Raw genomic sequence first — 15,975 nt, 5'->3', positions numbered from 1 at the left:
TGGATGCAGTTTTCCAGGTAAACTCAAGGGAGAAGTTCCAGTGCCTGGAGCTTCAATGTGTTAGAAAGAGAGGGAATGTGGGCACAATAGGGTAAGGAGCAACTTGCTCTGGAATCTGAATCAAATAAGTTCCCATATATTATACAGTTCTTCTCTCCCCACCACTTCAGCTGGACTCAATTCTGGAACCTTCCTAACGTATGGGGACAAGCAAATAAGTGACCCCTAATTTCTTATGGTACTTACATACAGTACTGGGTTTTAGACCCTCCAGCTTTTTTCCCTTGCTTTTGGAACTCCCTCAGACTAATCGGTACATGCTAGAAACCACCTGATTGTGTTGCATAACTTAAAAGAAGGCAAGGCTTAGCCTCAACTTGTATGCCATGAATTTTCCAGGAACTGTGAAATTCACAGGGTTTGGAAAAGGAAGATTTCAACATACCTAGATCCTGTCTTCTTCTAATGTTTGCAATATTTGAGTATTATATTCAAATTGGGATTAAAAACTGATACCAAAACACTTACGTGGATATTTGTTTAGTTACCAGGGTTTGTAGAAACTAAACTGACAGGGGATAACAGAGAAGGGCTTTCAGTGTACGACCGGTGTGGTTGAGCTTCAGGAAGATTCCTGAAACAGTAACTTTACCGAAATAAATAATTTTTTTCCTAGAGAGAATCCACAACTTTTCATCAGAAATAGTTTGTAAAAAGCAAAATAAAGTAAAGGTTTAAAAACACTGCATCAAGTTCTACAGTAAACATCCACCTTCTCACAGAAAAGTTCTTGTGTTAAAAGCACCTAATATTTCTCATATTACAGAATTACACAGTTGAAAAAAAAAAGAATTACAGAAGTGAGATGAACTTGTATCAGATGCTGACCTTCTAAAGTCAGTAAATAGGATTTTCCTTAAAAAAAAAGTGCACATACCTTTTTTCCAAATCTCTGATTTTCTCTCTTAGAGGTTCAACAATCTAAAACAAAAATAGCCAAAATCACTTCTGAAGCAAAGACAGTTCTCCACCACTTCCACCCTCTCTGACGTTCCACACAGGCATGATGTAATACAAAATGGAGTTTAATTTCTTCTATCATCCACTTTCAGTCTGAAATTAAATTAGACCATTTGAATCACAAGTTAAGAATCGAGATGATAAACTGCATGTTGAACTCTTATTCCAGAGACACTTAAGTCTCTCTGAGAAAATTAACATTTTACCTTCCTTACTTATGAGCAAAGTGGTTGAACTCTCACAAGAACAGATCAATACCACCCATTTCTTTTTAGAAACTAAAGAATCCCCTAAATGTTGCCCACAAGGCTTAACCTCTTGTTTCCGCACATAATCTCCACGTCATCTGCTCAGCACATGAATGAATGGCTGTTGAGTTGACCCACAGTGCTGTGTTTTAAGATCAGGTGCTGGAACAGAAGGACAAGAGCAATCTAACGGCCTCCCAAGGACTGTGACATCTGGCTTCAAACTCAAAATGAGGGACTTTCCATCCCTTCCCACAGCACATGTCACACTAGCATACCTATATCTACAACTATTGGACTAAAAGCATAAGCAATTATTTTTAAATAGAAGGTGTATAAATCAACCAGAGCTGCTAGCTTTCACGGAGGCAGGAGTGTGACTTCCCCCATCCGTGCCTGTGGACGCCCTCTGTGTTCCCCGAGTCCCAGCATCTGAGTTGGGCCGGTTTTCCTTTCAGGATCTGCTCTGACGCTTGCTTCCATCCTTGGTGAAGGTACTCACTTCCCTCTCTCTAAGAAATTCTGGAAGGTTACTTGAAAAGTCCTAACAAACTATTAAACCCATTTTGCCTCTGAGTAGGAATTTAGTACATCACACCTTGATAAGACAAACACTGACATAGGGATGCATCCACAGCGTAACAGACAGACAGGCTCCTCCAAATAAGGGGGTAAATTTTGGAGATGTTTTCCAAATCATGCATTGGCAGCAAGCTGCCACACTGAAGTGGGCGGCACGAGCGAAGAAACTGACATTGACAAATATAACGAAAAAAAACAGAAACAAAATATGGGAAAGGAACTAACCTCTTCAATCTTGCTCTCGATTTTGAGTTCACCATTTTCCTGCATAGACCTGTTGAGTAGAAAGCTACAAAACTGAGATCCACTGAAAGGCTTGATGACCTCAAGATTTATTTGTGAACAAAGCACAATGCACACCAAAGGCTGCAGACCATCTCACCACTCCCCTTCCCAAACCTCCGTCCCGGGCTCCAGTTCCCTCCAGAAGGGGGCGCACCAGAGAACGGAAGACAATGGAGGAGAAGAAATCTCAAATCCATCTCACTCCCTCACCTCTGCCTCAAAGGGTTACCTCACTTGCACGTTACACCCAACATGGGATTATAAATTAGAGGCAGGAAGTGTGTCTATAGGAGTCCAAGTCTCTCGGCTGAGTTTTCCTGGGGTTTTAATGCAAAATGGAGCTTTTCCAAGTAAAAAAACAGAGTTCCTTTAAATGGGATCTGAGCACCCATCCTAGTCACACACAGAAGCCTGTGTGAGGAGATACTCAGGCGCTGGCAGTGGGATCAGATCAACACCGCCCCACCGGCCTTGCAAAATCTACTCAGTATGAAAAGCCTGGTGGGGACACAGCAACCCTTTACCCTAGTAGCCTCCTGCAGGGACATTCAACTTCCAAACCCACCACGAGCACCACAATTATGACTGTTGCTCCTTTATTTTCACTACCCAGAAGTACAGAGGGGAGCAAAGGTTTCTTTAAACTAAAACTGCACTAGCAGCGGCCAAATTTGTTTTTACAGTGAACGCTTGTTTGTTTGTTTTTTTAAGAATACAAACACAAAAATTTTAATCTTCTGAGTGTCCCTCTTACATTTATCATGAAACATAAATAATGCACACTCAGCCAGAAGGCTCCTTGGGTCTAGTCCTGAGGTAAATAGATGGCCTTAGCCTTCATGCTCTGCTCCCAGGGCCAAGGGCCAGCCATAGTTTCCCTAAGACAACCTCTTTTTCAGAAGGCTTTGGAAAAGCATCCCCCCCATGTGTTTGCTCGAGCCAGCCCGGAATACAACTTGTGTGCTAGCAGTTTAAGAGCCGGGTCAACCCTTTACTGTGCACAGAAGGAGGGAGGGGACCCTGAAGTGGGTAATGCAGGCAAGTCAACCAGTGAAAATGGGCAAGCAGTAAAATAAGATGTATGCCCTGAGAATATAAGAAAAAAGACAAGGCTCGGATGTGCAAAAAGCAAAAAGACTCAGTTTCATTTTTAAAATACTCTTCAAGTAAGCCATGACATCTCCAGTTAACATGGAATAACTGAAATGCGTCTATAAAACCCGACCACAACATCCAAGTTATTAAAAAGAGTTACCTCATATTAACGAAGTTGCCCCAAACAGCTGTAAGGGAAGGAAGAAGAAAATAGGTCAATATTTAACTTCATGACATTCAAGGATTCCAAATAATAGAATTTTACTATTTAACCAATATTTTCAAGTACACTAAGAAATCTAAATTACAGCTCATGAAGACACCAAAATGCACAATTTTAAGGGATTAAATCCTACTAAAATGTAAGTGAAGAAGGATCCTATACCTCTCTTTAATTCTGGAATACCTCTTGGGAGGTCTGGAATTGAACTGAGCTTGTGTTTTGATAAACAGTATGTCCTCAACCTTTGGTTGCGGAAAAAGTAAGTCAGGAGAATCAAAGAACTGCATGCCTGAAAGAGATTCCAGGGCTCAGTCCAACCTTTTCCTTTAAATCTCTATGAAATCAAAACCCAGAGAAGTTAAGTAATGACCCAGTGCCATGGCTCAACTTCACCTGGAAGTCCATCACTTCTCAGCACTTAAGAGTTTCTGTCGGCTGGCTGGCCTCCTTGATCACAGACACCTCGAGAGTGGGTTATCATGCGTATACAGCTGGTGCTCAGTAAATGTGCATAAATCAGCCCGAGCTGCATCAGTGAGGTTTTGCCATAGCTGACTTTAAAAACATACTACTAGACCATGAGTAGCCATGTGAAGTTATGGAACAGAGGATTATTTAATAAAGAAACCTTTCCTGTGAATGAGTGGTTTTCATATTTTGTACACATTCCTATTTGGCTCTTACGTAGTCACTCCCCAAATAGTGAACACCTCCTAAAGGCCAGGTGCCCTTGGGTGCTGGAGAAAGAGAGCGCGCACAGACAGACCCTCCCCATCCCGGGGATGGTGGTTCCGGGAGCTGGGAAGGCATGGACATTAGCACCTACTCCAAAGCACCTTCTTACTGTCATCCTCTGGACATAGTAGGGCTTAATAAATATTTACAGAATAGAGCTTAATTTCCAAAATCACATTTTGTTGATTCCATAAAAGCACATTCCTCTCCAAAAGGAGTAAGCAATTAATACAAAAGACAGTGATAAATAACTAAAAGTTGCAAAAACACAAGAAATTGGAGAAATTAAAATAAGTCCATACTACAGTCCTCATTCATTAATAAAAAGAATGTTTTTGCCTTTGGACCATGTGATCTTACTTTTGAGTATTATCCTCAGGATATGTATTTATACACAGGAAAGTTGCCTTCACAAATCATGGCTTTATTTATACTAAAAAGGGGGGAGGGATAAATCAAATTATCCAATAATTGGGGAACTGCTATATAAATTATGATACAGCCATTCAATGAAATCGGAAAGCCCTAAGATAGCACTGTTATCAAGCAGAGAAGAAATAATACGTGTTGGCAAGAGAAAAGGAACCACCATGCACTGTTGGTGGGAATGTAAACCGCTGCAGCCTCTATGGAAAACAGTAAGAGGTTCCTTAAAAAAAATTAAAAATAGAAATACCATATGATCTGGCAATTCCTGTTCTGGGTATTGGTCTCAAGGAAACAAAAACGCTAACTAGAGGAGATCTGCACTCCCACGTTCACTGCAGCATCACTGACAACAGCCAGGACACAAACACAACCCAAATGTCTGTCGATGGATGCATGGAATGTTATTCAGCCATAAAAAGGAAACCCTGTCACTTGAAGTAACATGGATGGACTTTGACGGCTTTATGCTAGGTGAAATAAATCTGACAAAGACAAATACTGCATGACCTCACCTATATGTGGAATGTTAAAGCAGAACAAAACAAAAAATCCAAGTTCATAGATACAGAGAATACATTAGTGGTTGCCAGAGGTGAGCAGGTAGGTATTGGTAAAATGGGTGAAGGTAGTCAAAATAAAAAAGTCCTAGGGATGTCATTTAGAGCACAGTGACTACAGTTAATAATGCTGCACTGCATAAGTGGAAGTTCTAAGAGTAAATCTTCAAAGCTCTCATCAAACACACATCTGTAAATATATGATGTAATGGATGGTAAATAGACATATAATATATACTATGTATATATAGGATAGTATATAGAGATATATATAACTTATATAATATTAATATGTTATGTTACTAAAATAATAGTATATGTTATGTGTCAATTATATCTCAATTAAAAATGTAACTATGAAAATACATTATAACATGGTAACCCAGTTACAATTTCCAAAAAGAAAATATGTATGCAGTATGACTTCCACTATTAAAAACCTCACAGAATAAAAATCCAGAGAAGCCAAAATATTGTTTAAATGGTAACATAATTGTTTATTTTTACATGCATTACATTCCTACCTTGCTTTCTAAAAAGGAGGGGATAGATTTCCAAATGCTTGCTGAACTCCATGCCCCCCTCACCGTGTGGCGCCCCCACCACCACCATGTGCCCCCCCCCCCCAAAGACCCAGGAACATCTGGATCCATGGTCAGCTCAGACACCTAGCGTTGTGGACCACCCAGCAGTTGCTAAACCCCATGGGTCCTGGTCTTCACTATGTATCTCAAATTAACACCTCATCTCATTTTGGCTTTAGGATTCTGCTGCTTGTCAGAATATGCCAGGAAGCAGTCCCTCTCTGGCTGTGGAACCTCAGGAGGGGAATTATCCATTCCTTAAGATGCGTTCAGGGTGGATAATGACTTCTGACCACCTTTTCAAATCATCCCATGATTACTAGTTTATTCGGTTTCTTTTAACCTTCTCCTGAGTCAGCTTAAAATGCCTCAGAGACAGTTGTCAATCCTTCCATCATCCCTTAGACAATCTGAGAGCACACACAGCTGCCCCCTCTCCTAGACATCTTCTCCCTACTTGAAGTACAGACACTGGGGCCCCGAAGGCTCTCCACTTTCCAGTAATCACCTCTCCCCTGGGTGGCAGGTGAGGGCCCTGGGATCTGCCCTGAGGAATGATGACCAGGGCCATCTCTTTGCCACCCTTAATAAGGGGATAATAAAGGCCATCATTATTGGGCAGTAATGCCCAAACCTCTTTGATTGGCTCCCTACACTTGGAAACGCCTCCTGCTCTTCCCAGTTCACCCCAGCCCCGCTTCATGAACCCCTTCTCCCCTCCTCACCAATCAGACCTCCATGCAACCCCCCACCCTCCCTAAAGCAGTTCCATCTGTGGCGCTCTCCTTGGCAGGAAATACGTGCACCTCTCCTGAGCATTCCGTTCTTGGGAAAGCCTCCTCAGCCCCCTCCCTGCTCCAGAGGACATGAGGAGACCCTCCACGTAGTCACAGCACCCACGACACACCTCTTTTTCATTGGCAGTTTACAGGTGGGTCTCACTGAACTCCAAACACATGCAGCCAGCCACCAAAATTAGTGGAGTGGAGGAGCTGAGGGTTGTTTTCACCTTATTACACGTACCCCTTGCTTAGTGCTTTTTATCTTCAGAAGAGTTATTACTAATTAATCTTTAAGATGTTTTTATCTCAAGTGTTTCTGGTCTCCTTTTAAATTCTCAACAGCTATGCCTGCTTTGTTTTTTTGTTTTGTTTTTAATTTTTTTTAATTTATTTATTTTTGAGAGACAGAGAGAAAGCGTGAACAGGGGAGGGGCAGAGTGAGAAAGACACAGAATCTGAAGCAGGCTCCAGGCTCTGAGCTGTCGGCACAGAGCCCGATGCAGGGCTCGAACCCATGAACTGTGAGATCATGACCTGAGCTGAAGTCAGACACTTAACTGAGCCACCCAGGTGCCCCAACCTGCTTTGTTTTGAAGAACAAAAAGAACTCAGCACCTAGTACAGACCAAAGACAAACACAGCAGGCAGGAAAGACTCCTGAATTACTGCAGTCTCATTCCAAGGGAGAAAACACAAGCAATTTCGAACAATTACGGAGCCTTGTTCCTGTGGTTTGGTGTAGACTAACCTAGAACCTTGCACAGCATAGAGTTTAAAAGTTAAACATTGCTAAAAATTAATGTTGCTTTTTGGGATTTTGCAACCTGCTTAAGTTAATATGACCCACCTTACAGCATCTCAAAGGGATCTCTGAGAATTACTAATAGTCATACTCTATAGATATATGGACTAAATGGAACTAAATTAAGTCAATTACATACCCTACAAGGACTCAATATTAAGAAAGGTATTTTTTAAAAAAGATAGTGGCATGCTCTGTGTCTCTGTCTCAAAAAACATTAAAAAAAGAAGAAAATTATGGGTAACTGGGTAGCTCAGTCGGTTAAGCGTTCCAACTTCTGATGTCAGCTCAGGTCATGATCTCATGCTTTGAGAAGCTGAGCCCCAGGTCAGGCTCTGCATTAATAGCTCAGAGCCTGCTTGAGATTTTCTCTCTCCCTCTCTCCCCCTCCCCAGGCATGCATGCTCACTCTTGCCTGCTCACTCTCTCTCCCTCAATAAAAAACTTTTAAAAAATCATTCACCATCACTAACAAATGGCTTAAAACCCAATTCCCTTACAAAGCTTTCAAGATAGCTTAATTTATTCTAATTTTTATTTAATAAAAAATACTTTGCATGCAAACTGAGGCACCCTGATTCTACAATTCTTTTGCTGTCCGTACCCAAACTTCATGCTACGCAGGGAAACCCTGTGAAAGAAAATCTATCACATAGAAATTTTCATTAGGGCAAAAAAAAGAGAGTGATTTTTAAGGGTATGATTAAAGTGTCCTTTTCCACTGAAAAAAACAATTAAAATGCTAACTCATCGCTTCCGTGGTCTCTATTAGTCTAACATGGTTTCTTAAATATTAATCAGATACCACTAGAGATAAATTCTTTTAGAACATAGTTTCTCAATCTGCAGTCTGTGGGTCTCTATTGGATTCCTGAGTGAGTTTCAGGAAGTCTCAGGAATATCCTGGAAAGTCCACACAAAACCACATATACAGAGCTTTCAAAAATCCCCAATAAAAGTGTGACATTTCAGAGATGCACTGGTTTTAGAAGGTTTTAAAATGCGAATAGATCCTGAGTTCCTGAATGCCAGGTTCTAGTGGAGGTCCAGAAACCCTAGACCCCTGTTTTAAGTACTGTTGGAACACTGGATCAAACTACCATTTCTGTTTCACACCTGTACATTTTCAATGGCTGAAATAGGCTTTCGAATATTTTTGTTGGGCATTCTGATCACCATTTTCCCCTAGAGAGGACATGTATTTCTGTCCTAAGTCAGAGGAAGAAAAGTGAGTTAGGGAAGCTGCTCTCTGGCCCGGGTAATGGGCACACACCGAGTTACACACAGGATACCCTGCGTGCCTGCAGGCAAGCGTGGACAGCCAGACACCCTATAAACCAGCATGCCAGGGGCTCACCGACTCAGCTCGGTGATGTTCAGACAGTACAACCACATGGAGAACCCATGCAAGATATGCCTTCTGTCTTCAGTGTTCACTAAGATCCTTTCTGGCTCATTCGCCAGCCAGGCAGCCGACAAAATGGGTGCCTGCAGATGCAGAGGGCTAAGACCCCGGGCATAACTTCCCCTGTATGGTAGGCAACATATACAAGATGATCAAGGAGGACCCCAAGAGAGGCGGGCCAGAGGAGGAGGCGATGCTCAGCTGGCAAGAAGCAGTAAGGGGCCACCTGGAGCCACAAGGGGAAACAGCTTGACTGAGCTCATGCAGGAAAAGGTGGAGTGCCAGCCACCCACAAGATGATGGGGAATGGAACGATCATAAACAGTCCTTCAAAGACGGGGCAGTGGGGAGAAACGGCATGCCCACAAACCGCCGTAGGAGAGGACAGTCATCAGCATACATGTAGGTCTCTTTTTAAAAATGTACACATGTAGGGGCAACTGGGGGGCTCGGTGAGCAAAGTGTCCAACTCTTGATTTTGGCTCATGTCATGATCTCATGATCTGTGAGATCAAGCCCCAAGTTGGGCTCTGCACTGACAGCACAGCCTGCATGCAATTTTCTTTCTCCCTCTCTCTCAGCCCCTACCCTCCTTGCACTCTCAAAACAAAAACAATTTTTGAAAATGTAAGCATTTACATATTGAGCCCCAGCTAGAAGCCAAGCACTGTATGAGTCCTGCAGCAAATGCTCCTAACCCATGGTGCCTTTTTGACTGAAATGGTTCTCCAGGACATAACAATGGCTAAGAATTAGCAGGGGGGCAGGAAGAGAGTCAAGTGCGGTAGTCTTCTCCAATCTCAAGGGATCAAATCTGGCTTCCCAGAGCCTGTGAAGCCCTACAGGATCTACACTTCAGACCTCCTGAATCAGAATCTCTGCAGAGGAGCCTGGGCATTGTATTTTTTCAAGTGCCCCCTGGGGAAGGTAAAGAGCCTGAGCACTCTAAGGGATCTGGTGACCTGCACAGACACACCTCACCTTTACCCACCCTATTGGCTTATACTGTCCAGGCTCAAGCCACTTCGGTCCCTTATAATTTCTCCAACATGTCATGGCTATTCCTCCTGCCTCAGGGCCTTTGCACTTAGTCTTCTCCCAAATGCCTCTTTAACTTGACTCCTTCAGTTCATTGAGGTATCAGCTCAAGTTACCTCATCAGTGAGGGCTTCCTGACCAATCTACAAATAGTGGCCCCCTCCTCTCTCCCTATACTCAACCTGCTTCCTTTTCCTTCATAGCACTTACCACCAGACAATTACTCAATGTATCTATCTATTAATCTATGTGCCTGTATGTTTCTAGCCAAGAAAACAGAAGCTCCAAGACTGCAAAGATGGTATCACTCACTACTCTTCCCTAGGATACTGAGATGCTGCCACCTGCTACTCAGTGCTCACTGCATATTTGTTGAACGAATGAAGGAGAAGCTCTCCCAAAGGGTTGGGAGTCACAGCTCTAAGGCAGGAGTCATCGGCAAACTTTCTGTCAAGGGGGAGAGAATAGAAATTTTAGGCTTTGTGAGCCAGAGGCTCTCTGAAGCCACCACGCAACTTCACCACTGCAGTGTGGGCACAGCCACAGATAATTCGTATAGTGTGACTGTGCTCCCACACGACTTCGTTCAAGGACACAGAAATGGGAATTTCATGTGTGATGAAACAGCAGTTTTTGTTTTGTTTTGTTTTTTGCCTTAAAACCTTCTAAGCTCAAGGGTGGGCTGAATTGGCTCCTGGGCAGTTTATCACCCCCTGCTCTAAGAGATGCCAGGAGGACTAAGTGCCATCCCAGCACTGGAGCTCCTGTCCTTGCAAGGAAAACTGCCAAAGCCACCTATGCATAATACACATCAGAGAGGCAAAGGCTGCCATTGACCCTGTCCTGGGGAGCAGAGCAGGGACAAGAGGTCACTGAACGCTGAAGATACAGGCTGCATCCAGGCAGGGATGTGTACTGGCCTGTGCATGGGAAGCCCTCGGAGGAGGGGGTGTATGGGGGGGTGGGATGCTGGCAGAAGTACCCGGGGAAGGAAAAATGAAGGCGTAGAGGCGGGGTGGGGGGATGCTGGCCGAAGTACCAGGGAGGGAAAGATGAAGGTGTGTGGGGCAGGGGAATGCTGGCAGAAGTACCCACGGAGGGAAGGATGAAGGTGCAGGAGTGGGGGGGGGAGATGCTGGCAGAAGTACCCGCGGAGGGAAGGATGAAGGTGTAGGGGTGTGTGAGGGGGGACGGTGCTGGCAGAAGTAGCCAGGGAGGGAAGGATGTAGGTGAAGGTCACAAGGGCCATGAGGGTTTTCTTGACAAGCTCCCCATGGAAATTTTCTGCCAGGGCACCAAGTATGGGCACCCCTGGGTCCCTTTCCTAGCATTCCAAGGCAGCCGGGCTCTGGTTAATGGGCAACGGGCTCAGAGTGTGGAGCAGGAAGTGGGGGTGTGAGGGACAGACTGGTGGAGAATGCAGAGGAGAGGAGGGAATGGGTGGTGTGGCCATGTATCAGGGTGGGATGAGGCGACAGGAACACCAGATGTGGAGGATGGCCAGGGGACCTGACAATGCTCTGTGGTTAGCACAGACCCTCTTGGGAGCATCCTGGAGTGGCCCAGGCTAACCTTGTCTACGAGGCAAGTAGAAACAGAGGCCTGGAGCCAGGAAGGCCAGCACCGGCCAGAGGTGCAGGCAGGACACCTGCTTGTGACTCAAACATTGGAGGTTCCAGAGAACGTGGCACTGACTGCTGCCTGTAGCCAGGTGGTGGCCACAGCCTGGGGAATCCCATGACAAGGCCAAGGGAGCAGAGTGAACAGGGAGCACAGTGATGCCAGTCCTACCACCAGCTGTCCCACACCGGCCTTTCTTGCTCACTGTTCCTAGTCACAAGGTCATGCTATTCCCTCTACTCCACAACTGAAGATGGGAGCCGCGAGGAGCTTCAAGGGACTTGCTCAAGGTCACAAGGCCAGGGACAGTCCTCACTCTGCCAGCACTTTGAAGTGTGAGGCCTTATTCCCAGGTCCCAGAGTCAGCCCTGTCTCTAGTGAAAAAGACCTCTTGATTTTGGTTTTCTCTTGTCTTGTCCTCTAATCCCCACCCTCAGAGGCCCTGTGTATGGCATGTGCTCCAACTAAAACCGAGTACCACTGAGGCCATGGAGTCCTGAGGTGGGGCAACAAAGCCCACGTGAGTGCTGAGGATGCTCCCTGTTTCGGCAGAGTGAGCAGCAGTTCCCATCCCCGTTTGCTCGGGTCAAGAAAATTCTAATTTAGAGAAGCATTCGAATCGGAAACCTGGTACAAACACTGGGCACCTGGAGCTCATGTAAAATGAGTATTGTTGGCAGAGAAAGTTCCAGCCACGCTGAAGAACATCAACCCTGCTGCACGCATTCTGCTGTGACTCTGTTTACTGTTCTTCTCAAGGTTTTCTGAGCGTGTTAACTACAACAGAACGCCTCGTCTAAGCTATGACTCACTTTGTGCCAAGTGCTCACTGCAAAGCTTATGGTGTCATTGTGTTTTTTACACAGTGCCTCCCTGGTGGCACTATAAAGTCTGGCCAAACATTCTTGGACACGCCTTCCTGTCAGGAGGTGGGGTCTGTGCGTCCTCCCCTTGAATCTGGTGGGCCTGTGGCCGTCTCCAGCACAGGGGAGGACATGCGATGCGATGTGGCTTTTAGAGCTGGTCATAAACAGCCTGCACTTTTGCTGTGTTTACCGGCACACTGGCTCTGGGGGCCCTGGGCCTGTGGAAGACAGCTGATCACTGCACAGGTGGGCAGGTCGCCTGCCGGTGCTAACAGCCAGTCCTAGCTGAGCCCATCCTCAGAGGCAAAGGTGTGCCGGCAAAGAAACCTCCAGGAAGTAGATTCTCCAGCCCTGGCTGTCTGAGCCATCCCAAATGAAGTTCCAGACATTGTGAAACAGAACGGCCATCTGCATTTCAAATTCCTGACCCACCACTTCATTACGTAAGCATACAAAATGGTTGCTATTTTATACCACTACATTTTGAAGTAACTGGTTAAGCAGCAAAACATAAGTAGAAACAGGTATGTCCCCAACCCTTTCATCTACCCATGAGGCAGACCTCAAGTCAACCCAGGACACAGGGCTTGATTCCTCCCCATCTGACATATTCCCCACCGAGTGCATGTGCACCCTTCCCTGTACCTGCTCTGTCTCCACCTCCCCACCAACGTCACCGGTGTCAAGGCCCCTGTACTGTCTATCCTATCTATTACTCTGCTACATAAACACTGTAGCAGAATGAAAATTACAGTGCAACTTCCACACACTGACCTTGAAAACCCAAGACAGTCTTTAAAGTTAAAGCTTTAAAATTCTAAATACTGAGTTGTCTGTAACAGGTGTCACTCTTACTCAAGAAAGCTGTAAGAACAATAGTTTGCAGGGAAAGAACTCTCCCATTGAAAACTTCAGCCATGCAAAGCCTTCCTTTAATTTAAGTGAGGACAGACTATGATAAATACCTATCACTGAGCTCTAGGCAATCACTTAGATTTTTTAATGAGATCTCTGTGTTGAAAGATTTTTTTCCATATATTAAATACAAAGCAAAGCACAGAAAATCCATAGTACAAAATCATTTACATTTGTAAAATACTGAAATATATTTTATAGACACATAATGCACAGAAAACTAAGTGATTCATACATACATCTAAAATGCCAACCAGTAACTGACAGGAAGACAGGCAGGGTTAGCTGGAAGGGGGAAGAGCAGCAAGCAGGATCTTCCAAATGCTTCCATACTGTTAAAGATGCTAAAATTATGAATTAAAACTAGCCCCCAAAAGACATATATCATGCTCTTTGCACATGACTATACAAACTGTAAATTAACCCTTAACCACTGAACTCCTTGGTTTCCTCCAGGCTCAATTCAAGTCAGTACTCAGAGGCAACAATCTATCAACAGGAAGATAACATGATATTTACCATGATACTTACAATAACTATGTGTCTATTTCTTGCAGCTGGAATTAAAATACATTCTGTTCCCAAATTTTCACCTGAGAAAAATCCCTTCTGCCTCTTCACAGAAGGAGGCAATAAATTTACTGTAAACATGTTCCACTCAAACATATTCTCAAGGTTCTAGTGTATATTACATTCAATTAAGTAAACATTCAAAAACTGCTTAATCTGTACTTGACAGTAACATCGAATTTGGAGACACAAGTACAAAAAAAGATAGAAAAATGCCAGACCACCCCAAAAAGCACACATGTACTTTGATTCTTCAAATCAGTAGAGACGAATAGAAGTGATAAAAAGCAGACTCTTTCTCCTTTTCTGCACCTCTGCAACTTCAAAGATACCAGTAGATGTCTAGCATGATGCAAAGTTGCCATACCTTTTCTTTTGCTTTTTTTCCACTTAAGGAAATGTGGCAATATTTTCTCTCCAACAACAGAAAAGGAAATCAATTTCCCATGAGGCTACCAAATAAAGGCACCTCCTTAGTTTTCTGACAAAAAGAAGAAACAGATTCACCAAAGAAAAAGGAGAGCAGCATAGGGTAAATCCTTCCCAGCCCAGCCCAGCTTCAGGGCCACAAGGCGAGATGAAAGGATGCATTCACCATCCCAGTTCCAGATAACAGAGCTTAAATCATAATCACAGACCTCACTTCTTGGGATTCGCCTTCAAAGTGACCCAGAGCTCTTGCCCTCTGATCTATTACTTCCTTGTGGAAACAGAAGTCAGCAGCAGAACAGGCCCCTCAATAAACATTTGCTGCCCAAGTAGATGATGAATCTGCTGAAAACTGACAAGCAACAGCTCTGCTTCCTTTACAACTAACTTCCAATGAGTATCACCGATTAGATCTGATAGTAAGAGTAGCTGGATCTATTTTTAGATTGCCGAAGGCAAAGAAAGTCCGAAGAAAAGGGTTTTTGTTTTTGTTTTTTTAAAGTAGGTAGGAATAAAAGGACAATTCAGACTCCTCACAACTTCTAAATAAAGGGACCTTCATGTGACCAAACCCAGAATGTGAAACTATGACAGAACACATAAAGGTGTAGTAACAATTTTTAGAAAGTAGAACATTATGATTCAGAACAAGATGGAAAAAGAAAATGTGTACATGTTAAGGATCAGTAGAAAGCATAAAGAAGAAACTTTTTAAAAATGGAATATAGCTTTGGGGGAAATTCTGCAGCTTGCTGCTTAAAGTTGCTATGTCAAGGAACGCCTGGGTAGCTCAGTCAGTTGAGCATCCGATTTCAGCTCAGGTCATGATCTCACTGGAAGCCTGTTTCAGATTCTGTGTCTCCCTCTCTCTCTCTGCCCCTCCCCCACTCGTGCTCCCTCTCTCTCTCAAAATAAACAAACATTAAAAAAAAAAAAGTTGCTATGTCAGGGGACCTGGGTAGCTCAGTCGGCTAAGCATTTGACTTGGTTTCGGCTCAGGTCAAGATCTCACAGTTCATAAGATCAAGCCCCGTGCTGGACTCTGTGCTGATAGCACAGAGCCTGCTTGGGATTCTTTCTCTCCCTCTCTCTGCCCCTCCCTGGCTCATGGGTGCTCTCTCTTAAAATAAACAAATAAACATTTTTTTTTTAAAGTTGCTGTGTCAATAATATATTTGCCACTAGATCTTTATTTAAAATGCTAAAGAGAAACTTGATAGACATAAATTTCACAAAAAATAAAACCTACATAAAAGTTACAAAATTTTACTGAGGGCCAAAAAGAAAGATGTCATTAAAAATGAAAAGACATCACTGTCTCTATACGGGGAGACATTTTAATATACTAAAATTTTAAAGACTGATTTTATCTTGTACTTCATTCTCTGTTCTTCCACATTGAGTATATTATTTTCCTTTAAAGACTGATTTTATCTTGTACTTCATTCTCTGTTCTTCCACATTGAGTATATTATTCTCCTTTTAACAAATTATTTAGTTTTATTTTTTGTTTATTTATTTTGGTTGGGGCTGGGTGGGGGTAGAGAATCCCAGCTGTCAGCACAGAGCCCAGCTCAGGGTTCCAGAGCTCAATCTCACGAACCGTGAGATCATGACCTGAGCAAAAACCAAGATTCTAATGCTTAACTGAGCCACCCAGGAGCCCCTTGAAGATGGTTTTAAGTTGGCCTTTTCATTTTGTATTTGAAGAGATGGAGAAGGTAAGAAGGTGCAGGAGGGATTTAGGAGGGATATTTCAAACCACAGTGCCCACTGGCATCACCTAGACC

The 15,975-nt window shown here is 43.7% G+C and overlaps 1 protein-coding gene across 3 annotated transcripts in view; it reads right to left on the bottom strand.

Annotated features, from left to right (window-relative positions):
- Nucleotides 1-15,975, bottom strand: part of UXS1 (UDP-glucuronate decarboxylase 1) — an 89,641-nt gene that overhangs the window by 60,761 nt on the left and 12,905 nt on the right. For 2 of the 3 annotated variants that reach the window (XM_029937070.1, XM_029937071.1), the window contains 3 exons: nucleotides 3,391-3,418; nucleotides 2,076-2,124; nucleotides 938-981 (listed from right to left, as the gene is read on the bottom strand). In XM_029937070.1, coding sequence (XP_029792930.1) covers nucleotides 938-981; nucleotides 2,076-2,124; nucleotides 3,391-3,418 — 121 coding nt within the window. Of the gene's footprint in view, nucleotides 1-937; nucleotides 982-2,075; nucleotides 2,140-3,390; nucleotides 3,419-15,975 lie in introns of all 3 variants that reach the window. The other variant, XM_029937068.1, reaches the window with a different exon arrangement.

Source organism: Suricata suricatta, chromosome 4 (genome assembly GCF_006229205.1).
Source record: "Suricata suricatta isolate VVHF042 chromosome 4, meerkat_22Aug2017_6uvM2_HiC, whole genome shotgun sequence".
Lineage (NCBI taxonomy): Eukaryota > Metazoa > Chordata > Mammalia > Carnivora > Herpestidae > Suricata > Suricata suricatta.
This window is presented reverse-complemented; position numbering and strand designations above follow the sequence as displayed.